This window comes from Thamnophis elegans, chromosome 2 (genome assembly GCF_009769535.1).
Source record: "Thamnophis elegans isolate rThaEle1 chromosome 2, rThaEle1.pri, whole genome shotgun sequence".
NCBI lineage: Eukaryota > Metazoa > Chordata > Lepidosauria > Squamata > Colubridae > Thamnophis > Thamnophis elegans.
In genome coordinates, this window is record NC_045542.1 from 51,753,558 (window position 1) to 51,779,026 (window position 25,469).

The 25,469-nt window shown below is 41.5% G+C and overlaps 1 protein-coding gene across 1 annotated transcript; it reads right to left on the reverse strand.

Moving 5' to 3' along the window:
- Positions 1-449: 449 nt before the first annotated feature.
- On the reverse strand, positions 450-21,748 carry LOC116523915 (CMRF35-like molecule 5). The gene is made up of 6 exons (XM_032239008.1): positions 21,649-21,748; positions 18,950-19,288; positions 16,906-16,997; positions 16,661-16,755; positions 1,516-1,711; positions 450-975 (listed from the first exon to the last, which is right to left on the reverse strand). Exons 1-5 carry the CDS (start codon positions 21,686-21,688, stop codon positions 1,561-1,563), a joined length of 717 nt encoding a protein of 238 aa, XP_032094899.1. The 5' UTR covers positions 21,689-21,748; the 3' UTR covers positions 450-975; positions 1,516-1,560.
- Positions 21,749-25,469: the final 3,721 nt, after the last annotated feature.

The window sequence follows — 25,469 nt, forward strand, 5'->3', positions numbered from 1 at the left end:
AGCAAATGTTTCAGCAGTTGCAGCTATTGAGAATAGACTTAAGAATTAATCTGACCTAATAAATCCTGCTGAAAGACCTTGGAGATTGAAAATGTAATACATTTACTTATATAAGCATCCCTAGCTAAATGATGAATGGTGATGGTGATGGAGATGGATGCTGGGAATTGTAGTTCAAATGTTGAGAAGGCAGCTACAGACCATGTCTATGGAGATTTCAGTCATCCAGGATATGGTTGTCTCAAATGTGCTTTTTCAAAAGGTAACTGGACTATGTATTTTTTTTCCGCTTGAGGAAGACAAGACATTTTGCTTCTCATCCAAGAAGCTTCATCAGTTTGAGCTGGTGGGGGATGGGAGAATTAGTTCTCAGAAGGATTAGTTCTGAGAATCCTTTCATTCCCCCCTCACCATCCACTCAGAACTGATGAAGCTTCTTGGATGAGAAGTGAAACATCTTCTTCCTCAAGGGAAAAAGCATAGCCCAGATGCCTTTCGAAAAAGCACAGTTGAGCTACAGACCATGTAAAGTATGTTCAGGAGATGAAAGAGGGCGATAAGAAGGGTAAAATACAGAGGTGGGTTCCTGCCAGTTCAGTCCGGATCGGCCGAACCGGTAGTAGTGATAGTGGGAGGCTCTGCCCACCCGCCTGGACACTTTTGTGCATGAGCAGAATTGTCGCACACGCGCGCAAGCACACACGGGAGCGTGCCCAAATTGGTAGTAAAAGAGTCCATAAGCAAAGAAGAATGAAAGCTTCAACTTCAGCTATGCATTTTCTCTGGTTATGTTGCTGATTTACCATTGAATGATGTAGATTAACCAAAGCTTTTTTTCTTCTCTCCGAGTCTTTCGTAAAGTCGTTGGGAAGATCCTGGCCCCAGCCATCATTATTTGAGCACTCATAAAACTTCTTGGTGTAAAATCAGCAGGTCAAGTTCTTGGATCTCTCCAAGGTGAGAAAGTGACAGCTACTAGAAAGCAACAAAAATATTATTTATTAAAGGAATAATATCTGAATAATTGCCTTTAGTCCTTATTATCTTGATATTTCTATGACCTTCAAGAGCTATTTTTGATCATGAAAAAAAATCTGCAATTGTATAAATGGTTGCTCCGGCTATTAATGATTACTGGCTTGTTTTTAGAGTATGTATGTATTATTATGTAGGAAATAATGTCAGAGTCAGACAGTTTGACAGTTTGGTAGCAATAAACAATCTAGGTAGCTTGATATATTTTTATAGGTCAATATAAAAGATTTCGCAAATGACTATAATAGATACACATGGTTGGCAAAAGAATTATCTTGTGTCTGTGCTGTGGCTGATGCGATAACATTTCTGGGAAATCTGATCTGACTCAATTTAGAATAACAACCCATATTTATGAAGAACTTATCCAATCTTAAGAATCTAGGTAAGCTTTCTTACACAAAATTGGATTTCAGCACTGGAGAGACACAAAATTTGTCTGATCTACCTTCAAACTACTTGCAAATTGTCCTGACATACCTGGAAAATCTGGAAGTTAATGATGCAATTGAATGAAATGATTAGTTATCCTTTGGCTCCTTCTGTTTCTGGAATCGGGACACTGGGGTGTTTTCCTCTCCTGTACCATATATGCACCCAAAGTATAGCAGCCAGCATAATTAAAAAGATTGGTATTTTGAAGATGAGCAGGATAAAATCAAGGTTTCTGAGTTTTCTAAACAGAGAAAAGTGCCAACATTATTTTTTAAATTGTTCTTCATTATGACAAGTAAAATAAGTATAGATAAGGCACTCATTTATTTCGCTTTTAATTTACATTGATCTTTTAGTACAAATAGAACAAATGAGGTCCCATATTTGCTTCACCATCATCGGCCATTATTGTGCTGTTTATTGTCCATCAAGGAGTAGGATGACTCTCCTGTACTCAAAATATTATTTTTTATTATTTACACATCATTTGTGTCTGCACTCAGGCTATTTAAAGAACCATCTCCTTTTATATAGATCTACTTATAATTTATGATCACTATTAGAAATTCTGCTACATGTCTCACCATCTAATTCATGTCATCTAAGTGGTTGTGGAAATAGCTCTAAAGAAGAGCTAAGGATCATGGTGCAGACAGGTTGAATAGTCCTAGAAGTCAGATTTTGTTTACTGGGTAAGATACCAAAAAAAAAAAAAACCCCAATCCTGCCTCCAGATCAGGAAGAATCTTTCTTAGAGGATGAAGATAAAAAAAAGTTGAAAGGGAAACAAAGTACTTCAAATCAATGCATCTAATCCATCACCTTGGACAGGTGGATATAAGTTGCATCTGGTCAGAGTAGCTTTATGTGAGCTGAAAATATAGGACATCATGATCAAGTCCCTTGCCAAATCATTCACTTTTCCAGACATGACATATTGGCATCTTTGACCTCTGTGAGGATGGAGGTTCAATTGCACATCCATCTCAGCTGCCTGATAGATCCAGTTGATTTTGGGCAGGGGCTTGAGGATTACCTGAGTGATTTGGCAGGCAGTTCTACCACAAACCTTGTTAAGCTCGGAAATCTGAGATAGTTGGCGGGAACACTCCTGATCCATCTTTGTGTGTCAATGTTGGAAGACAGCTTCATCTAAAAATCCACACGGTTGGTTTGGGGTGAGGCATCATTGATATTTTGCTGATACCCAGTTATAGATCTATAGCCCAAGTCACATTGGAGATGCCCTGGAGATCTTCTCCTAGTGATTGAAGGCTGTGAGTAACTGGCTGGGATAAAACAAAATCTGGGCAATATGTAGTTAATCCAGAAATCAGTAGGTTCCTTGGAAGCTCCTATACTGGCTCTGGATAAAGATGCACTTTCCTTGAAAGAGTGAGTTTGTGGACAACTTGGGGATTCCCTGGAGTCTTGGCTCCTGTTTGATGACCAGATTTATGTTATGGCCAGGGTTTGTCTAGCTTAATCTACTGTGCCACTTGTAGTTCTTTCTGGAGCAGAGGCCTTGGTTACCTTGAGGTTGGACTACTGTATTCTATTTGGAGCTGCTTAGGAAAGTTATACAAAAACTTCAGTTGGTGGAAAATGCAGCTATGGTATACTTGTTCTTTGGCATTGTCTGCAAATAGGTTTTCAAACATTATTTAAAGTGCTGGTGTTAACTTAGGAAGTCCACATGTTTTAACTCTTATGGTATCCTCGTCTTCAAACAGAAATATATCCTGTGTGTTCAGCTGTGAAACAGATGCTTCACATCCATTCACAAGGGGTGGAGGGGGAACCCAGAGTTAGGCTGTCGGAGTGGCTGATAAACATAGCTTGCCTCCAGATGGTCCTTAGTCTATTAATTTTCAGGAATATGGCAAGACGTTTTATTCTATTGAGTGTTTAGAATCTACGTGGCTACTTGGTTGGTGGTGATTTTTAATTTTATTTTTAATCTCAGTGTTTATTTTTGAGTTTGATTACAATGTTATAAAGTAACTTTCTGGAATTTTATGGGGATGAATGGTGCTATTTTATTTGTATTTATGGACTGTGAACTTCCCTGAATATTGTGATGATATCTATTCTAAGTACAATACCCCACCTCCACTCTCCATCTACCTCATCTCTCTCTCTCCCTCTCCCTCTCTCTCTCTCTCTCTCATCTCTCATCTCTCTCCCCCCTCTCTCCCCCCTCTCTTATCTCTCTCTCACACACACAGATATCTATCTATGTCTATGTATCCATGTATATATGTGTATATGTATGTGTGTACATGTGCACATGCATATTCTAATAAATAAATAAATAATAAATAAATAATATGAAATGAATACATAATGTCACAAAAGAAAAGGTACCTAACAGAGAAAAATCAAGTGTTCATTTGTAAATGTCAGGAACCTCTGAGCCAAAATGAAGAAGTAAATGGTGCATGAAGCTAGGAAAAAAATCCAGAAAGCATTGCAAAGATCTATTACAACAGAGAAAATTAAAATTATACAATAATTTGGGGATATAAGCATCATAGAAAAGCATATTTAGGGGAGGGTAAATTTGTCTGGTATGTCCGAGAAGATGTAGCAAACACTTCCAAAGAATTACCATGGGTTGTTCATATCAGTTCTCAAATGACGTGCTATGGGCCTAGTCCAGGGATCCCCAAACTTGGCAACTTTAAGCTGGCTGGAGAATTCTGGGAGTTGAAGTCCACAAGTCTTAAAGTTGCCAGGTTTGAAGACCTCTGGCCTAGTCCACCTTACCCCTTCAACCCAGCAAGGAAGTCAGGCTATTCTTCAAATGGAAAGTGAAATCAGAGAAGTATCTGAAAAACAATGATAAAATGGTGGACAGTTTCCAATACCTTCAAGTAAGCTAGGAAAATAGATGGGGTCTGTACTTTATGTTATACCATCTAGAGATACAATGTTTTTGGCTGGTATAAGAATCATTTTAGCAGAACATACTACCTATGGAATTCCTGGCAAAAATGGCTTTTTCCTAACATAGCTTAGGCTCTGAATGCTCTAGAACAGGGGTGTCAAGCTCAAGGCCTGTGGGCCGGATCCAGCCCACAGGATGCTTAGATCTGGCTGGTGGGGTCGGCCTGGAAACAGCAAAGGACTGGCTTGTGGTGCCTTTGCCAGTGACAATGGAGCTCGGTGGGGCTGCTGGCAGAGGGCTGCAGGAGGCTGTCACGGCCCAAAATGAGTTCCATTTTCACTGGCAGAGGGCTATCAAAACAAATAAAAAACAAAACAGTAGGAGAAAGGGGTAGGAAAGGAGAAAGGGAAAGAGGAAAGACATAGAAAAAGAAGGAAAGAGGCGAAGGAAGAAGAAAGGAGAATGAAGGGGGAAGGAAAAAGAAGAAAAGGAAGGAAGGAAGGAAGGAAGGAAGGAAGGAAGGAAGGAAGGAAGGAAGGAGATTATAATGAGAGTGAGGGAACATCTCAGGGAACATCTGTCTTAGCACTTGGCCACTACAGGTACCCCCAACATGAGTCCCATGTCATGTTCACCATGGCCACACCCAACACGCCAACAACCACCATGACCACACACCCCAGCCCTCTGAGGTCAAACACAACCCTGATGCAACCCTCCTGGAGAAGGAGCTGGAGCTGCACGTGTGCAAGGAGTATTTTGGTATTTGTATCGAGTGTGGAAAGGGGGTATATGGGGCCAGCCAAGCGTGCCAGGCCATGGGGAACCTTTGCCATACCAACTGCTTTACATGCTGCTCTTGTGACACACGGTCCCCGCACAGAGGGAGGACAAGGACGAGGAGGACGGGGAGCCTGCCCCCCCAACTATCACCAGCTGCCCCAGCCGCCTCAGACTTCCTGCACTACTTCCAGGCCCCTCAGGGGAGAAGAACGAGGAGAATAAGGAACTCCCCCTGAACTACCACCGGCTCCACCTGCCTCGGACTCGCACTGAGCGCCTTCCCTGCGGGGCTCGGATGAAGGTCCTTCCCTGCGGGCCAGGCTGCGGGAAACAGCAGAGGAGAGCCTGTTCGGAGCCACTGATCAGGACTTCCAATCTTTTTACCGTTCCTAAATTATTTTAATTACCATCAATTTAGGAACTGCATTTTTTAGCTGGTTTGTTGGGTGTATGAGTATATGAATGTGAGAGAAAATGTGCCCACTTTTAATTTAATTATTGTATTATTGTATTTTAATAACTATTGTGGGGTGTGTCTGAAGAGAGTGTTTAATTGGTGAGTATGATTGGATCGGGAGTGCGACCTGGAATCCCCTCCACTGAGTGCAGACTCGCCTCCCATCCTGGAGTGAATGGTACCCGTGGCCTGCCGGGAAGAATGGGGGCCATTGGGGGGGTGTCTACGGGGATGGGGGGATGTCAGAGCATTTCAGTTATGACTGGGAGGGGCAGATATGACAGGAGCTGTAGGGCTAGCCATTACCGGGGAAGAAGGACTCGCTACATTACAGCGATTCCTTGTTCCGGCCCCTCAGGCTCAACTCAAGGACCTGGTGGCAGAGAAGTTCAGGGCCCTGGTCTCAGGTTGTTGCTGCTAAATGCCAGGTCAGTTGTGAACAAAGCTCCCCTCGTCCAGAATTTAATATTAGATGAGGAGGCAGACCTGGCATGTATAACCGAAACCTGGCTGGGCCAAGAGGGAGGAGTCCCCCTCTCAGAAATGTGCCCACATGGGTTCCAGGTGCTCCACCAACCACGACACCAAAGAAGGGGGTGGGGGAGTAGCAGTTATCATCCGAAGGTCGTTAGTTCCTCGCAGGATCCCTGCCTCAGATTGTGGGGTGTGAGTCTCTCCTCTTGAAGTTGGACCTAGGGGTTCAATTGGGCTTGCTGTTGACGTACCTACCTCCCAGCTGCGTCACGACAGCCCTGCCGGTGCTGCTAGAGGCAGAAGCTGGGTTGGCGGTGGAGTTCCCCAGACTAATGGTACTGGGGGACTTTAATCTGCCATCTCTTGGTGAACACTCAGATGGGGCACAGGAGTTCATGGCTTCCATGACAACCATGGACTTGACCCAGGTAGTTCAGGGTCCAACTCATAGAGCAGGACACACGCTTGAACTTGTATTTCTCTCGGGGCAGTGGAGACGTGATCTCGAGTTAAGGGGAATAGAGACCTCACCCTTGTCATGGTCAGATCACTCCTTGCTGAGGCTTGACTTCAGGACGCTACTCCCCCATTGCAGGGAGGTGGAGCCGACTAAGTGGTTCCGCCCCAGGCACCTGATGGACCCGGAGGGATTTCAGAAGGAGCTTGGAGAGATACCTGACTCCCTTGTCTGCAATCCGACCGAGTCTTTGGTCGCTGCCTGGAACGTTGCGGCGGCTGAAGCATTGGATCGGATTGCGCCTTTGAGGCCTCTCCGCGGCAGTGGATCCAGAAGGGCACCTTGGTTTACCGAGGAACTCCGGGAGATGAAGCACCAAAAGAGACGCCTAGAGCAACGTTGGAGGGCTAGTAACTCTGAATCTGATCGATCACTATTAAGAGCCTTTATCAGGACTTACCTAGTGGCGATACGGGCGGCAAAATGTATGCATTTTTCCGCTCTTATTGCGTCCGCGGAATCTCGCCCAGCCCCCCTGTTTAGGGTGACCCGCTCCCTCCTGAAAGATGAGGAGGCGGGGGAACCCCTGAAGGGAAGAGCTGAGGAGTTTGTTCAGTTTCTGTCAGATAAAATCACTCAGATTCGGACAGACCTGGACTCCGCTTGGGCAGTAGCAGCCGAGATGCTGAGGGTTAGTCTTGATCGGATTTTCTGGGATGAGTTTGAATTTGTCACCCCTGAGGAAGTGGACAAGGCCATGGGAGCGATGAGTGCCTCCACCTGTTTATTGGACCCGTGCCCCTCCTGGCTGGTTTCGACCAGCAGAGACATGACACGAGGCTGGCTCCAGACGATTACTAACACATCTTTGCAGGAGGGTTCTTTCCCGCAACCATTAAAGGAAGCAGTGGTAAGACCCCTCCACAAGAAGCCTTCCCTGGACCCAGCTATTTTGAAAAACTATCATCCTGTCTCCAACCTTCCTTTTTTGGGGAAGATTGTTGAGAAGGTGGTGGCGCTTCAACTCCGATGGACCTTGAATGAAACGGATTATCTAGACTCCTTTCAGTCCGGTTTCAGGCCTGAGTACAGCACGGAAACCGCTTTGGTCGCCCTGACTGATGATCTCTGGCGGGCCAGGGATAGAGGACATTCCTCTATCCTGGTGCTTCTTTTTTTTTTAGTTTATTTTTTTGTTACATAAACAACACATACCCACAACAATGAAAAAAAAACAAAAAACAAAAAACAAAACAGAAGAAAAACCCATCATCACATATAGCATGTCATTTGGTTACAAACATTTTAACATTTATCATTCTTATACATTTATTATTTCATTTAATAGGTTATAATATATGGTTTGGGTTGCTTTATTTACCATCCCTTCCTCCTGTTATAACACCACCTTATTTTCCCTTTCTTTTCTCCCTTCCTCCCTTCTCTACTTTCTTCCTTTCTGCTCTCCTTTCCCTTCCTTCTTCCATTGCCTCTCCTTCGCTCCTACTCTTCCTTTTTCCCTTCCTACCCTCTTTCCTTCCTTTTCTCTCCTTTCCATCTTCTTTTCCTTTCCCTTTCCTTTCTCCCTCTCTCCCTTCTCTACATTTCACCTTCTTCCTCTCCTTCCCCTTCCTTCTTCCTGTACCTTTCTCCTACTCCTGCTCTTCCTCATCCCTTTCCTACCCTCTCTCCTCCTCTTTCTCTCCTTTCCATCCTTCTCTCCTTACCTGTTTCTTTTCACCCTCTCTCCCTTCTCTACTTTCTTCCTTCCTCCTCTCCTTTCCCTTCCTTCTTCCATTGCCTCTCCTTTGCTCCTACTCTTCCTTTTTCCCTTCCTACCCTCTTTCCTTCCTTTTCTCTTCCTTCCATCTTCTTTTCCTTTCCCTTTCCTTTCTCCCTCTCTCCCTTCTCTACATTTCTCCTTCTTCCTCTCCTTCCCCTTCCTTCTTCCTGTACCTTTCTCCTGTTCATGCTCTTCCTCTTCCCCTTTCTACCCTCTCTCCTCCTCTTTCCCTCCTTTCCATCCTCCTCTCCTTACCTCTTTATTCTTTCCCCCATCTTCCTTTCATTTTCTCCTCCTTTTTCCCTTTCTTTTTCTACTATTGTTGGTGTTTCTATTTTAAATCTCAATTTATGTTTCCTTGGGATGGTACTTCCGCCAACCCAGATATAATTTAGTATCATTTCTTATTCCCTTCCCTTTGTTAATCTATCCTAACTATATTTCCCCCCACGGACACACTTTGTATCTCTCTATTGTATATGCACATATATTTGATATACACAACAATTTAAAAAAAAGAAAAAAACACAGCAAGTATATGTTATAAAAAAGTATATCAGCTGGTTACAAAAAGTTTTTGTGCATCTCTTCCATTAATTCATATTAATTCGAATGTCTTAACTCAAATGTTTACTATATTAACATCATCATACCTCCACTTTTAATTGACTACAGTTATTTAAACATCCTTCATCCTTAACTATACCAAAGATTTAATCCATAACCACATGCTGGCATTTCATTTACTTATTTATAAAATCCTCCATTAACTTTAAGTCCTCATATCCTGTTTTAACTAAACATTCATAATATTTAATACCAAAAATTTAATCCTCCATGTATGTAATTTATTATCATTCTCCTTTCTTTATTTAATTATATCCTATATCATAGCATTTCCCCCCTATTAGTTAAGATTTAACTGTGTATAGTTTTATTTTATTTTTTATAATAATTATTATTGTTATTAATAATCTTTATATATAGTCCAAATATATTTCTAACCTTCCCTTCTCATATCCAATTATTACTTATCATATCAACTCAACATTGTATACATTACTATCATTATCAATTTTTATTCATCTATACCTATTGCAAATGAATTTAACTAAGTTTAGCTAATTTTAAGTTATACTCTTCCATCTATCAACCTGTATCTCTCCAATAACAGAACAGTCTTATATCTGCTGCCTTTTGTGGGTCCAGTTCTCCAAACATCTTTATGAGCAAGTCCATACAAAGAAATCTTTGCACTTTTTTCTCTGTAATGCCTCTCATATAATGTTGCCGCCCCCTCTTTATTTCCTTGATCAGTTTGTCTTTAATTCTCAGTGGTGGTATCAAATGTTTTGCAGATGGTATTTCATAAACTGTGGCTTCTTTGATGCTTCCCACTCCTCCCGTGCCCTGTCTTTTGAAGTAAATTTTCAGTCCGTTTAATTCCTCTTCAGACATTCCATTCTTTCCTCCCTCAGAAGTAAACCAATTATCACGAGTATCAGGTTCTTTATCTCTGACATTCTTATTTTGTATTTGAAAAACATTCTCAGTTTTTTCCTCATACTTTGTTGCCAAAAACACTAAATAATCCAATTTTCTCTGAATTCTATCTTGTGTGTCAGACAATTTTTGTAGTGCTGAAAAAATCATTTGAATAGACGCTTGAATAGACGCCATGTTTGTACGCAGCTAGTATTTTTTTCTTGAGAGCTTTGAAGTATTTACAAATAAAAGCAGGCTGGAAGCTGTGCAATCTTATCAGATCTTAAGCCAATACAGCCAAGCAATAAAAGTGTCAAGTTGTAAACAGCCAAATTATAGTGAATTGGTTTACAGCCCGCTTGCAGAAGATCAGAGGAGATGTTGAAGTAATCTATCCATTGTCCGTGTGAATAACATTTAAAACATTTAAAAGGTAGGATAACCACCGTCCAAAAACCATTAAAAAGATCAAAATCGCCGCTAGATTCTTCTGTTCTTTAATTTAAATTAGTTTAAATTTTTAGGCGGTCTGTTTGTCTCTGAATAATAAAATATTATTACCAGCTGGAAACACTTTCCTCTTTCTTTAGGGCTGTCTGCAGTTTCAGTTAGCCTTGTGGCTAATCCGGAAGTCACTGGCAAAGGAGGTTTTTCCAGATCCCCAGAGACTTTGCGAACGTCTCTGGGACCACTGGGTCTCCCCCTACCTTTCACTGTCTCTTCGGGACAGCTTGGGTCCAAAAAGGAACCGTCCAAATGCTTCGGAATAGAAGGAGATCCAGCCTGAAAGTCCGTCTTCTCACTGCTAAGCCCCACCTTCTTTCCTATCCTGGTGCTTCTTGACCTCTCAGCGGCCTTCGATACCATCAACCATGGTATCCTTCTGCAACGCCTAGGGGATGTGGGAGTGAGAGGCACCGTATTACGGTGGTTCTAATCTTACCTCCATGACAGGTCACAGTCGGTGTTGGTCGGGGGCAAAGGTCGACCCCTAGGCCCCTCAAATGTGATGTGCCACAGGGTTCGGTCTTGTCCCCCCTCCTATTTAACATCTACATGAAGCTGCTGGGTGAGATCATGCGACAGCACGGGGTAAAGTACCATCAATATGCAGATGATACTCAACTGTATCTTTCTGCCCCATGCAGCTCAGTGTAGTGGTGGACATGATGTGCTGATGCCTGGAGGCTGTTAGGATCTGGATGGGGGTGAACAAACTTGTGCTCAATCCCGATAAGACTGAGTGGCTTTGGATGCTGCCTCCGAAGGACAGCTTAGACAGTCCATCCTTAACCCTGGTGGGTGAAAATTTACGCCCCTGAGAGAGGGTCTGCAATTTGGGGGTTCTCCTGGATTTGCAACTGAAACTGGAACATCATCTATCGGCTGTGATCAGGGGGGCCTTTGCCCAGGTTCATCTGGTGCACCTATTTGGATCGGGAGGCACTTCAAACCATTACTCACACCCTTGTCACCTCAAGGCTGGATTATTGCAACACGCTCTACATGGGGCTAACCTTGAAAAGCGTTCGGAGACTGCAGTTAGTCCAGAATGCGCCCGCGTGAGTGATATTGGGTGCACTGAGGTACACCCATGTTACACCTGTCCTCCGCAAGCTGCACTGGCTACTAATTGGTCTCCGGACGCAATTCAAGGTGTTGGTTATTACCTTTAAAGCCCTACATGGCTTAGGGCCAGTGTACCTTTGAGACTGCCTACTGCCACATACCTCCCAGCGGCCAGTAAGATCCCACAGATTGGGCCTGCTTCAGATGCCATCAGCCAGACAGTGTTAGCTGGCGGGCCCCCGGAGGAGAGCCTTCTCTGTGGCTGCTCCGACTCTTTGGAATCAGCTACCCCCAGAGATCCGAACCATACCCACTCTCATGGCCTTCAGGAAAGCTGTAAAAACCTGGCTGTTCCGGCAGGCCTGGGGCTCTTGACCTCACTGTTGAGGTCCAGCCCCAATTAGAATGAATGTATGTGGTGTTGTGATTTTAAACCATGTTTTTTCCTCGTTATGTGTTCATTATGTATCTTCCCCTCTTTTTTGTAAGCCGCCCGGAGTCCTTCGGGATTGGGCAGCATATAAATTTTATAAATAATAATAATAATAATAATAATAATAATAATAATAATAATAACTCCGCCGTTGTCGGTCCCAAGCCCGGATTTGAAAGGAGGAGGGTTGGGGTCAGGTTGGCATCTGGTCCCGTAAAACAAACCCGCCAACCCATACAATATGGTGAAAAAAACAAATAAGAATTCCATACCGCATCGGTCGTCGCGCGGGTTAAAAAGGGCCGCGGCGGATGTTGGGGTCCCTGGACATCCGTCGACAAGTGGGCTACAAGTGGACCAGCCAACAAAACGACAAAAATATAGTGCAGATGAAAACCGTGCCATAATGGCCTGTTACTACAACTCAGAGCCAGAAAAAAGAGGCTATTTAAAGCGAATGTATGAATTATGGAAACAACAATATCCAGATTCAAATGTTAGTGAACAACGACTAGCATATCAAAGGCGATTTATTATACGGAATAAAGTGTTTAGTGAAGTTGAACATGAGGAAATTCAGGCAAATTGCAAAACCCAAAAAACAATATCACAAGCGGAAATAACTGATATTCAAGACACAACTAAAGACATTATAGTAGAACTCCCAGAAGAAGCTCTCAGGGAGGAAATAACATCACCACCACTAGAACCAGTTATCACTGAACCAACTGATGAACTAACTCAAAAACAAAAAGAATTGAAGGATAAGATCATGGAGCATTTTCTGCTTAATGAGGAAAGGCAACGTTTACCATCACTAAAAACTGTGCCTAAGAAAATTTTGGCCCCTATCATGAAAATGGTTAATGCAGTGTTTTCAACAATTGAACCGGGATCCATCTTGGAAACAAACCAGTTAATGTACAGCGCAGCTGTAATAGTCACTAATGAACTAGGCATTAAAATTAAAGTACCTAGTCACACAACAGAAAAAGCATCAAAGCCAAAGTGGAAAATCCGTTTAGAACAAAAAATCAAAAAATTAAGGGCAGATGCTAGTAACTTAAAGAACATGCATGAGCAACGGCTTAAAAACAACAAAATCATAGATCGGCTAATTAGAAGATATAGATTGGATACAAGAAACATCAATGAAGCTGTAGAGATTGTAAAACAGCAGATAACAGCAACAGCTAGAAAAATTGAAAGATATGAGGCACGAATCATCCCATATAAACAAAATCAGCAATTTCGATCAGACCAACGGCGTTTTTAATCAAAGTCTTAATGTGAATGGTGACACCAAAAGTGAAAAACCAGAAAAACAGGCCACAGTTGAATTCTGGAAAGAATTGTGGGAAAATGCAAAGGACCACAACAAGGAAGCAAAGTGGATACATGACTTTGAGAAAAGCATTGGCAACAAACAAATGCAAGTATTAGAAATAACAACTGAGATGGTCAAAAATCGAGTTAAAAAGGTAAAGAATTGGACATCACCTGGAAAGGACCAATTACATGGTTTCTGGCTCAAATATCTGACCAGTTTACATGCAATATTGGCCAGGCAACTGAATGAAATTTTACAAAAGGGCCAAATTGATGAATGGTTGACAACTGGAAAAACATACTTGATTCAGAAAGATGCAACTAAAGGAACAACACCTGAAAACTACAGACCAATAACATGCTTGCCAACAACCTTCAAATTACTCACAGGCATTATTGCAGATAACATGATGGATTATTTGGAAACAAACAACATCTTGCCAGTAGAGCAAAAAGGCAACAAAAGAAGGAGCAGGGGCACAAAAGATCAGCTTCTAATTGATAAAATGATATTAGAAAATTGTAAGAACAGAAAAACGAACTTGAATATGGTCTGGATTGATTACAAAAAGGCATTTGACTCACTGCCACATAGTTGGATCATAAAATGCTTAGAAATAACTGGCATTAGCAAAAATATTACATCCTTTACTGAAAAGGCGATGAAACAATGGAGAACTGAGTTGGCAGTAGGGAATGAGATCTATGGAATGGTTAATATCAAGCGAGGAATTTTCCAGGGTGATTCACTTTCACCTCTTCTCTTCATCATCGCAATGATCCCACTATCAGTAATCTTAAAAAAAATGAAATTAGGCTACCAAACAGTCAAAGAAGCTGAAAAATTTTTGCATTTACTATATATGGATGATTTGAAACCCTATGGAAAGTCAGAAATAGAAATCCAATCATTGACAAACACAGTCCGAGTATTCAGCACCGATATTTCAATGCAGTTTGGCATGGGAAAATGCGCCACTGTATCCATAAAAAGGGGCAAAATCACTGCATGTGAGGGAATTGAAATGCCCAATGGCCAATTAATTAAATGCAAAGAAAATGAAGCCTACAAATACTTAGGCATTCTGCAGTTCGATAACATCAAGCATGGAGAAGTAAAAACTATTGTCAGGCGAGAGTACACCAACAGAGTTAGGAAAATTTTGAAATCTAAATTGAATGGTGGAAATACAATCAAGGCCATAAATACCTGGGCAATACCAGTTATAAGATACACAGCTGGTATAGTTAACTGGACACAAGCTGATTTGGACCTTTTGGACCAAAAAACAGGAAACTAATGACAATGCACTACAGTTTACATCCACGTGGTGATACTGATAGACTGTACCTGCCCCGAAAATCAGGTGGCAGAGGATTATTACAAGTGAAGCAAATAGTTGAAGAAGAAAAACATGCACTGGCTGATTATTTAAAAGAAAGTCAAGAACATCTATTAATCGAAGTAAAGAACAAAAATCTACTGAAGGCCCAACAGACGAAACAAGAATACAGAAAAGATGTGATAAAATCAAGAATGGAGAGTTGGCAGAACAAAGCACTGCATGGCCAATTTCTGGAAAAAATAAAAGATAAAGTGGACAGGGAACAAACTTGGTTATGGTTAACAACAGGTACATTAAAGAAAGAAACAGAGTCACTAATCCTGGCTGCGCAAGAACAAGCTATCCGCACAAATGCCATTAAGGCCAAAATCGAAAAATCCTCTGATGATGCCAAATGCAGACTTTGCAAAGAAGCTGATGAAACTGTTGATCACATACTCAGCTGCTGTAAAAAAATCGTGCAGACTGATTATAAATTGCGGCACAATTTAATAGCACAAATGATCCATTGGAATTTGTGCAAAAATTATAATATTAAAACAGCAACAAACTGGTGGGAACATCAGCCTGAAAAAGTCACCGAAAATCAGATGGTCAAGATCTTGTGGGATTTCCGTATACAAACTGACAAACTACTGGCGCATAATACACCAGACATCACACTGGTTGAGAAAAATAAGGTCACAATCATAGACATCGCAATACCAGGTGATAGCAGGGTCGCCGAGAAGGAACATGAAAAAATCGCAAGATACCAGGACTTAAAAATCGAAATTCAACGACTATGGCACAAACCAGCAGTGATAATTCCAGTGGTAATTGGCACACTGGGTGCTATACCAAAAGCACTGGAATTACATTTAAAACAGTTAAAAATTGACAAAATCACCATCAGTCAAATGCAAAAAGCCGCACTGCTTGGATCTGCACGCATATTACGAAAATACGTTACGACGTCCTAGGCCCCTGGGTGGGGCCCGACTAGTAACCAATACCAAATCCGGCGAAACAACTGGCCACTGTGATACAATTGTACAATAATAATAATAATAATAATAATAATAATAATAATAATAATAAAACAAGTTTGACACCCCTGCTCTAGAACATAGAATAATGGGGTTGGAAAGGACCTTGGAATTCATCTAGTCCAATTCCTGGCTCAAGCAAGAGATCTTATACCATTCCAGACAAGCTCTTCTAGTGTTTCCTAATTTTAATAGAGTTCTTGTATTTTCTGCTTTACTTGAGTGTTTCTTAGTATTATGAAATATTTTAATTGTTGTGTTTTCTGATATGTTTCCTTGTGCATTAGCTGCTCCCCACCGTAAGTGGAGAATGGAATTTAAAGATTCAGCAGCAATAAACAAATGTATGAAGTATCATATTTTGGTAGTGATGGGCTGGCTGCTAAAGCAAGGTCATGGCACACACTTGAAAGTAAATCAGGAAGACTGTAATTGATGTGTGTGTGTCTGTCTGGCAAGAACAAAGAATGCTTATCAACAGGAAATATGCATGTGTAAAGCTTGTAGCAATTATGGGTAGTTAGAAAGTTGATAAAAGTAACAAGAATTAGACAAACCTCAGCTAAAAGTTAGGAATAGAGATGGCTGGCAGCAAATGAAATGTCTATTAGATAACTCCTGGAGCATACATTAGTCAAGGCTTAGGAATGGGACGGCTATAAACCAATGGAACAAATTGTAGAATTATTGCTAAAATGTTTATTAGACAATATTTCTTATTATTTCACCTTGTCCCATCTTCTCCTTTAGTGAAAATGTATAACGCTTTCTTAATCCTTTGTTCTTGGTTCTCGGCCTTTTGACCAGGAACACTTTTCCTTGGAGTACTCCAATAAAAAGCAATCAGAAAACCTGCACTTCGTGTCTGGCGTCCATCATTGGCTTTGGCACTGGGCTCAGACCCAAATTGGGGACAATAATAGAGTGAGAGGAACAAAGAAGGTGTGCTAATTGTGGTCCCTGGCATGCAGTAGGGGAAAATTAATGAGTGCCTTTCATGTGTTCTGAATTTTCAAATCTTTGCTTTTGGTAATGATGGCGAGATTGTCTAGAGGTAATCAGATTGCTGCTAAGCTACATCCTGGCATCCTGTTTTACTTAAGAAGTATCTGGAATTTTCCTTGGAATATCAAATATAAGCAAGAAATTAGAATACCTTTCAGGAGATAACGGAGGTTCACTTGGTTCTACTGTTTTATATGCTTCGATTCTAGATGTAGTTGTGGAAACATCATCTATAGACAATAACATCTTTTGTCAAACACTAATGCAGGAGATAAAAATGAATGCATTCACATTTCCTGATTTATGTAATCATTAAAAAGCGGTACCAAATGTTTCAAGGTTTATATTAATAATAAAGATTGCTGTTTAGAACATGCAGTTTAGAAAATATAGGACACAGTGATCCATGAGTTCAAGCATGATGTACTTTCTATCTGTGGCCAAATTGATGAAAATCCCACGTATTGTGTTGTGCATCTTGGCTGCACCTTTGAAAATACCCAGACAATGGTCTATTTTTAAAATGTTTATGAATATTATATTATACATTACTAATCATGTACAAATGTGTCATTCGAAAGAGCAAAAAACAAAGCAATTCTCTTCACAAAATTGTTAGGACAAAACCTTGCCTCCGTTGTTATAAAAGCGAGTCTTGCATGATAAAGTAAACCATTTATTGAAGAGAATACAAACAGTGAGGAATTATCTTTGCTTGGGCAAATAAAACAGGGGTGTCAAACTCAAGGCCTTAGATCTGGCCGGCGGGGCTGCCCTAGAAACAGTGAAGGACCGGCCTGTGGTGCTTCTGCGTGGCCCTTTTGAGCTCTGTTTTTGGCCGCAATGGCCTCCAGCAGCCCTCTGCCAGCAGAAATGGAGCCCCCCTCCCAGTCTTCGTTTTTGCTGGCAGAGGGCTTCAGAGGGCTACAGGAGGCCATTGTGGCCAAAAATGGAGTCTTGATGAGTGACATCGAGCTGGCTATGCCCACCCTGGCCAAACCCACCCCCGACTCCCCAAGGTCAAATACAATACTGATGCGGCCCTCAATGAAATCGAGTTTGACACCTCTGATATAAGTTAGAGGCAGAAAGGCTCTAAGAATGGGCGGATGTCTATGATGAGGCAAGAGAAGCTCTGTCATTCTGTGACTTCCTCCTGCTGGACTTGCTTTCCTATCCTCTTCTCACCCTGGTATAGTGGTATCACCCTCAACTTTAAATTGGCTGCACCATGGAATTTTATTGAGGACTCTCAAGTCAATGAGTTGTGTGGCTGCAGAGAAATGCCTGCAGAGAAATCTCCTGTACCCCACTCTAGTAATGGATAACTGCCATGGAGGCAAGTCAACCTGGAGAAGTACATTATGCCATTGCTCTAGAAAGCAGGTGGAGACAACAACTAATAGGACTTTGGCAATTCACTCCAGCCTTTCATTTTATCTAAAAGGTGCCTTTGAAAGATAATTGTGTTGGGATATTATTTCTAGCCAAATTGCTTTCCAAGAAGACTGTACATGCTTTAATTATACTAATGGACAACAGGCGATACCCCTAAATGCAGTTTCCAGAAGTAGCAGCATCTGGGATGCTGTGAAACACTGTTTATAGCATTAACAATAGAACTTAGACTTATATACCGCTTCATAGTGCTTTTACATGCCTCTCTAAGCTGTTTACGGAGTCAGCTTATTTTCCCCAACAATCTAGGTCCTCATTTTACCCACCTGGAAAGGATGGAAGGCTGAGTCAATCTTGAGCCGCTCAGAATTGAACTACTGGAGTGATCAGAGAGTTAGCCCTGCAGTCCTGCTTTCTAGCCACTGTGCTCACTACGGCTCTTAATGCATCGTAATACACCACGGCTCTTATACATCTTTACATTATTTCTAAAAAATTAAGAGGCTATAATGGTGTTGTCGTTTAAAATGGAAACTAATTCTCTGAAATCTAAGCAAAACCAATAACAAATAACAACAAGGAGTCCTTGACGTATGACAGCAACGGAGCCCCAAATTTCTGTGGCTAAGAAGCAAGGCATTTGTTAAGTGAGCTTTGCCCCATTTTGTGACTTTTCTTGCCATGGTTGTGAAATGCATCGTTAACAGTTGTGAAGTTACTAACACGGTGGTTCAGTGAATTTGGCTTGACCTTGCTTGTCAGAAGGTTGCAAAAAGGGATCGCACGACCCCGGGGCACTGCAGCCTGCATAAACATGTGCCAGTTGAATTTTGATCATGTGACCATAGTGATAAGTTTGGAAAATGGCCATAAGTCACTTTTTCCTGTGCCGTTGTAGCTTGGAATGGTCACTAAAAAATGGTTGTAAGTCAAGGGCTACCTGTACACAGTTCTAGTGTTTAGATAGAAACAATAGTGCATTATCTTCCTATAGTTGCATGACGACGCTCTTCCTAAAATAATAACTACAGCAAAAGGATACCTGCAATAACGATTAGTTCCACTGGTTGCCAGATGTCATATCTTCTCTCCACCCCACATAGGTAAGTCCCAGCATCATTGTGAGTGAGGTTCTCCATGACCACGCTGAATTCACGAAGGGCATGGTGGTCTTTGATGAACATTCCATTCTGCTTCACCTCTTTCTCTGATCCTGTTGTTCGGATGGTGCGGTTACGAGAACAGAATCTAAATTTTTCTTCTTTGCACCAATATTTGACAGCTTCTTCATCCCCTCCTCTATATTTGCAGCGGATAGTCGCTGAGCCCCCATGGGGTGAAAATGAAATCACTAATTCAGGAGGCTCCAGCATCCAGCAAACTGAAAAACAGTTACAACAATTTTTACTTAAAAAATTTAAAAAGATTTACTTAAAAAACACAGACCCCAGAGCGATACAGTGCATCCAGAGTTCCACTTAGGTTTCTGTAGCTTGCATGAAATTAATTGGATAAAGAGGAAAGAATTTACTCATCTTCCCTAAACAGATTGCTCTTCAGAAGGGTTCATCTTCAGTTATCCCCAAGTTAAGAAGGCTTGCGAACTATTAAATTTGGTCCCAGATGTCTGAAGGACACCAGGTTAGTCAAAGCTGATTTATATAATCACTTTTCTTAAAGAGAGTCCATCATGGATTTCCCTCAATTTGAAATGCAGCAGTCGACAAAATGAATCAGCCTCCCCTGTGCCTGAACGGAGTCGCTGCCTGCAATCCATTTTCAGCAAGCACGTTCATAGATGTTAGCCTCCATTTGAAAAAAAGACACCCAGCAATCAGCAAGAAGGTGTGTTGGATGGGGGGGAATAAAAACAAACCAAAGAATTAGCAGGACAGATGTGAGCATCTTATTTCAAGAGTGAATGAAACTTCTTTAGAGAAAGAGATTTCACAGGCAGCCGAGGTAATTGGGCCAGGAAAATGAGAGAAATGTGTGGGGCAAAAGGAGATAACAATAGCATTAGCACTTAGACTTATACACCGCTTCACAGTGTTTTACAGCCCTCTCTAAGCGGTTTACAGAGGCAGCCTATTGCCCCCAACAATCTGGGTCCTCATTTTACCCACCTCGGAAGGATGGGAGGCTGAGTCAACCTTGAGCCTGTTGAGAATCAAATGGTCGAACTGCTGGTGGCAGTCAGCACAAGTAGCTTGGAGTACTCTAACCACTGTGCCACCCTGGCTCAAAGCTTGGAAAACAGGAGGAATGAAGAGTAGGAAGCTTTCAAGAATGTACCCAGCCATGTGGAATCCCTTCTAAGCCCTCTTCGGTTTTGACATTGGAATGGAGTACAGATTGTCCTTCTTCTTATTTATATAACTATCTCTAATGAAGGCTTGTCAATGCACATTTTTCCTGTGAATGCATTACCATTTTAATATATTTATTTTAGACAAATGGATTTTTCACTAGAGAAAGGCTGATAATCAGGGTTGCCTTTCATACTGCTGGAGACTTTCTTTGGTCAATCTCATTTCACTAATCCACTCCCGTAGAAACCTTTTGCTAATTTTTATTAAGAATTTGCAATTATTATAATAAAATTAAATATAAACTAAATTTAGAGAAAGAAAAACCATTAGAAAGACTAAAAAGGGCAAGGGAAAAGGGGAAAAAGAATAAATAGAAAAGTAAGAGCATAGTAAAGGGAAAAGAAATATATAAAGAAGTGACTTCGAATTTTCATCACGTTTAAACAAATTTAGTAATTCTTCATCCTCTCAGGTTACAAACATTTATCGCTTTATCCCATATCCCATCTCTTATCTATACATAAATCCATAAAACATTTTTTCAATCCTTTCAGCAGCAGAAAATCCAAAAAGAGTAGCCAGAAGTAACATGTCTTATTTTAACCTTGATCAAATTAGACAGATTAGACATTAGATTATATTTCTTCTTTTACAGTCTTAATCTTTAATTGTTCAAACATTGTTATAGGATTTAATTTCTCTTCATTTCTTCTTTGTCCTATTACCCAGACGTCTTCAAGGCTTCTGGCTATTTCCCCCCCTTTTAAACATTGTTGATGATGTCAGATTTGAGGTTTAGGATGTATGAAAATAGGCTGAAAAAGGTTGCCAGACACAGGATGATTAAGGAAAACATAACAAATTGAAACATGGATATGAAACATCAACATCAATGATTGCCTTTGACCCAACACAAAAATATTTGAGAAAGAATGGATCTATATTACTTACTTAGAATGGTGTTTAAATGGCTATGCATTCTTCAAAAAAGAAAGAAAGAAAGAAAGAAAGAAAGAAAGAAAGAAAGAAAGAAAGAAAGAAAGAAAGAAAGAAAGAAAACTGGTATATTGCTTACCCACCAATTTTTCAATGTATTCTGAAACCAGCTGCCATTAGATCAGTAGACTAAAACATCCCCCAGCCCTACCTGAATTCCTTGATGTAATTGTAGTCAAAAGCTTCTAATACGTTTCTATCTTGCATTGTAGTTTCTATATTGCAATTCGAAGTATAAATGGATGTCCCTAAATTGTAATGTTCTATATTTGTATGTCTGCCTTCCTTTCACAATTTTGTCATCTGCCAAAAGGACCAGAGAGAAACTGTGCTCCACATCATTGGCTAAATTGTCCAACGTGCATATATCTTTGTTGCAGGTAGCTGAAACCAAATCTAATCTACGGTACTCCCCAGTTCCAATAGTTCTCACCATGGAATAAAGTCCAAATCAAGCCATAGAAAAGATTCATTGTTCTTGTTTAAGTAAGATGCTTTGTTTTACAAATATGTAGCTTTTCTTTCTAAGTTGTTTCCAGAATCTTCTTTCATTTTCATCTCAACCACAGACCTTGGTAACTTCTTTTTGCCTCTGCTATTCTGTTGAAATAACCATGTTTCACCAGAGGAAGAGGTCAGATCTTGCTTAATTTTAAAAAGGAAAACACATGATTATTAATCCCCAAATGGCATGTTGGTAAAGTAGAAACTGCAAACTCATCCTCAGAATAGAAAAAGGACCCAGATTTTACAAGAAAAACACTGGGTTTGAGCATGTTTAACATTTCACCATTGAGTAACCTGTTTCCCTGTAAATAAGACCTACCCGGATAATAAGCCCAATCAGACTTTTGAGTGCATGCACTAAAATAAGCCCTCCCCAAAAATAAGCCCTCCCCCAAAATATTGCAACACAGCAGCAGCCATAAGGTGAACATGCAAGCTATAATGATTACAACCACTAGTTCTAGTTGCTTCCAAAGGCAGAAAAATGGAAATAGTAGATCATATCACCTCTCTACCAATATGGTTCATATGCCTTAAAGTGAATATATGTGATGGAGTGTAGTAAGGAGGTGGGAAGAAGTACATCCCAGAGGAATAATCAACAACTCAGTTCAGATAGGTTATGTGAGAGAAAGAGGTCATGGGGTTTCCTTTAATTGGGCAAGATTCTGTCTCTAGATGAGGAACACTAAAGAAATATACTTGGAAGATTCACTACATGTCCTTCTTGGTTTTGGGGGCCTGACAATAAATCAAGTCTTGCCTACAGGTAGTACTCAACTTATGATCACAATTGGAACCAGAATCTTGGTTGTTGAGTGAAGCAGTTCTTATGCAGGACATTACATGACCACTTAACTTAACAACTGCAGTCACGGCACTTCCAGTTGAAGTTGTTCTTGCAGGCTGTTAAGCAGATGGGCATTCCAAGTAAGGGGTATGGGGTGACTCAGTGGGGTCGGAGGCCCTGGCAAGCCCAGTGCAGGTTGCACAAAGGTTGGAGAAATGCTGCAGTCTGGTGCAAAGCCTCAGCTGCCCCATTCCAATCCTGCACTGTGGCACTTGCCAGTGGAAACTCCATGGCTGGGTCTGAAGTAGAAGCCCAGAGCCTTCAGCAGCCTCAGCCAGCTGCCACACTTCAGCCCTAGTGTTGCGGCTGCCTCTGTCAAATGCTGCCAGCCAGAGGTTGGTTGCAAATCCCAGTGCTACTGGTTTGCTTGTCCTCATTCATGTGCTCGCATGATGCTTCTGCACATGCTCAGAAGCACTCGGGCAGGTGGGCGGAGCTTCCCGCCACCGTCACCATTACCATTTCCCCCGATCTGGGCTGAACCAGGAGCAACCCACCTCTGCCGCCAGCTTCTCATGCTCATTTATTTTCCCACCTCACCTCACCCCAATCACAACAGCATTCAAGCATTCATCTTCTACTGTACTTCAGGCTGGGCCTGAAGTTGTGGTCGAGCATCTTCAGCAGTCTCAACCAACTGCCATTGCATTTAGGCCTCAACTGCAGTCCTGAGGGTCCAAGAAAGCCAAAGCAAGTTTCTCCTTAGAGAGAAACTATCTTCCTGGAATATTGCCTCCTTGTTCTTTCAACCCCCTACTGTCCCTGTAGTGCTGTCTTACCACTTCAAAATACACTCCGTTGGCTCAGTGACTTCATTAGGCACATTTATATTCAAATATTTGCTATTGTCTTTGTCTAATCAAATGGCTTGCTGCTGATCCATCATTATTGTACTCTAATTTGCAAAAAGGTATAAAGAAGGGCTGTAACATCTTCCCTCTTTAAGCCTATCTTTGCCTCCAGCACTGTCAATAAACCGACCAATTTTACTTTAGTGCAATGTTTCCTGGTCAATTCAAATGTATCCCTGAAAAAATTATCCTACATCCCAACAGCCTGAAAAATCCTTTGCTTTCCTTGAGTGCAATCATTACCTTCAGAAGAGGTTAGTCAGATTTGCTTTTTGTCATCACAGCCACATCTAGCTTCATCAAGCAGGTGAATTCCAGTTTGCTTGCATCTCTATAAGTGCTCGATATTATATCCTTGCTCCCCTTATCATATTGTTTGCTATCCCTTCCTGTATGAAAAAAGCAGGCAGAGTTGTAGGAGGGGGTGGGGTGTCAGAGTTAAATGTGTCATCAGTTTAGAGTCCTTGTGTTGCCACAAGAGATCAAAGCCCAGTCCCCACCCTTGAATTCTGTTGACCCTTATCTAATGCTAATTTAATGCTGTTAACTGATTCAATTCTTGTGTATAGATTTGAATACATCTTCTATGCTGCAACGACATATGATCCTGATTCTTTGCTCTTGATGTTCTCTCTCCCAAACAAGCTATTTTGTGAGTTACTGCTGTGTGAATGTTGAACGAGATCTTGGCTGTATCTCAGGAACTCTTCCTGTACTTTCAAAGCAACTACGAATGCCTTCTCCCACTCTACGGTTACTGCTAAGTTCTACTCAACATTAGCTAAAGAGTGTATACACAAACCACCAGAGATCATGTCTCGTGACCTTTCCTCACCCTCTATTTGGTAAAGAGCCTTCTTTGGAAGAGGAAGGGAAGGGCCGGCCCTCTTGCAAGTTGTTGAAATGCCTGCCCATGCTGGAAATAGAAAGCAAAGAACTATTTGGGTCAGTGCTCCTAAGAGTATTGCTTCGGGGAGAGGCAATGGGACTGTCATGTAGAAATCTGGAAAGAGATCAAGGACATTTTCTTCTATACAAATGCACATTCAAGGATGCATTTTTGTGACAGTGGTGGAGGGCAGCTCTTCAATGCAAAGGGATGGGTGAGATGACAGGTGGGTGAAGAGCAGAGCAGAGAGAGCATGAACATGCACAGTATTAGGTTTGGTATATATCTAACCAGGTGCTGGGCTTTGGGTCATGTATTACCTGTACAGTTGGTCCTCCCTTATATATATATGACAGATCTTCATATACAAATAAATATGGACATCTCTTCATGAGGGCATCCAGCCTCATCTAATCACCAGAGACCTGATCCGGTTTCTGTCTGTCTCTGTGGTAGTTGATCTGAAATAAGAGCAAGCTGGTGGTTCTTTTCCTCTTTTCACATTCTCTCATACCTTCCCCTATTATCAATTCATAACACAATTCACCCAACTGGCCAAAAACTACACTGGCATAAAATATGCTGTCCGCATTGCTAATCCTTATTTGCCTCTATTACCTCTGATTTAAGCTGCTGTAGACTCTCCCACTGGTCACAAGAGGGCAGAAGGGTGTAGATCAAGATGTCTATGGAGAGACTCAGTCATCCAGGTCCTGGTTGTCCCAAAGGTGCTTTTTCAAAAGGCTATGGACTTTTTGGGTTTGTCCTTGAAGCGGTTTCACTCCTCATCAAAGAAGCTTCTTCCATTCTGGAGAAGCTTTGTGGATGAGAAATTAAACTTCTTCAAGGAAAAAAACAAGAAAGTCCAGTTGCATTTTGAGAAAGCACCTTTGGGTGCATATCAAGAGTTAAGAGTTTGGCCACTTAATGAGAAGGAAGGACTCACTGGAGAAGAGCCTGATGCTGGGAAAGATTGAGGGCAAAAGAAGAAGGGGACGGCAGAGAATGAGGTGGCTGGATGGAGTCACTGAAGCAGTCGGCTTGTATGGACTCCAGAGGACTCCAGGAAGGCCTGGAGGAACATTGTTCTTGGGATCTCAATGGGACAGACATGACTGCTCAACTAACAGCAACAAGAGTTGAGGATTTCAATAGAA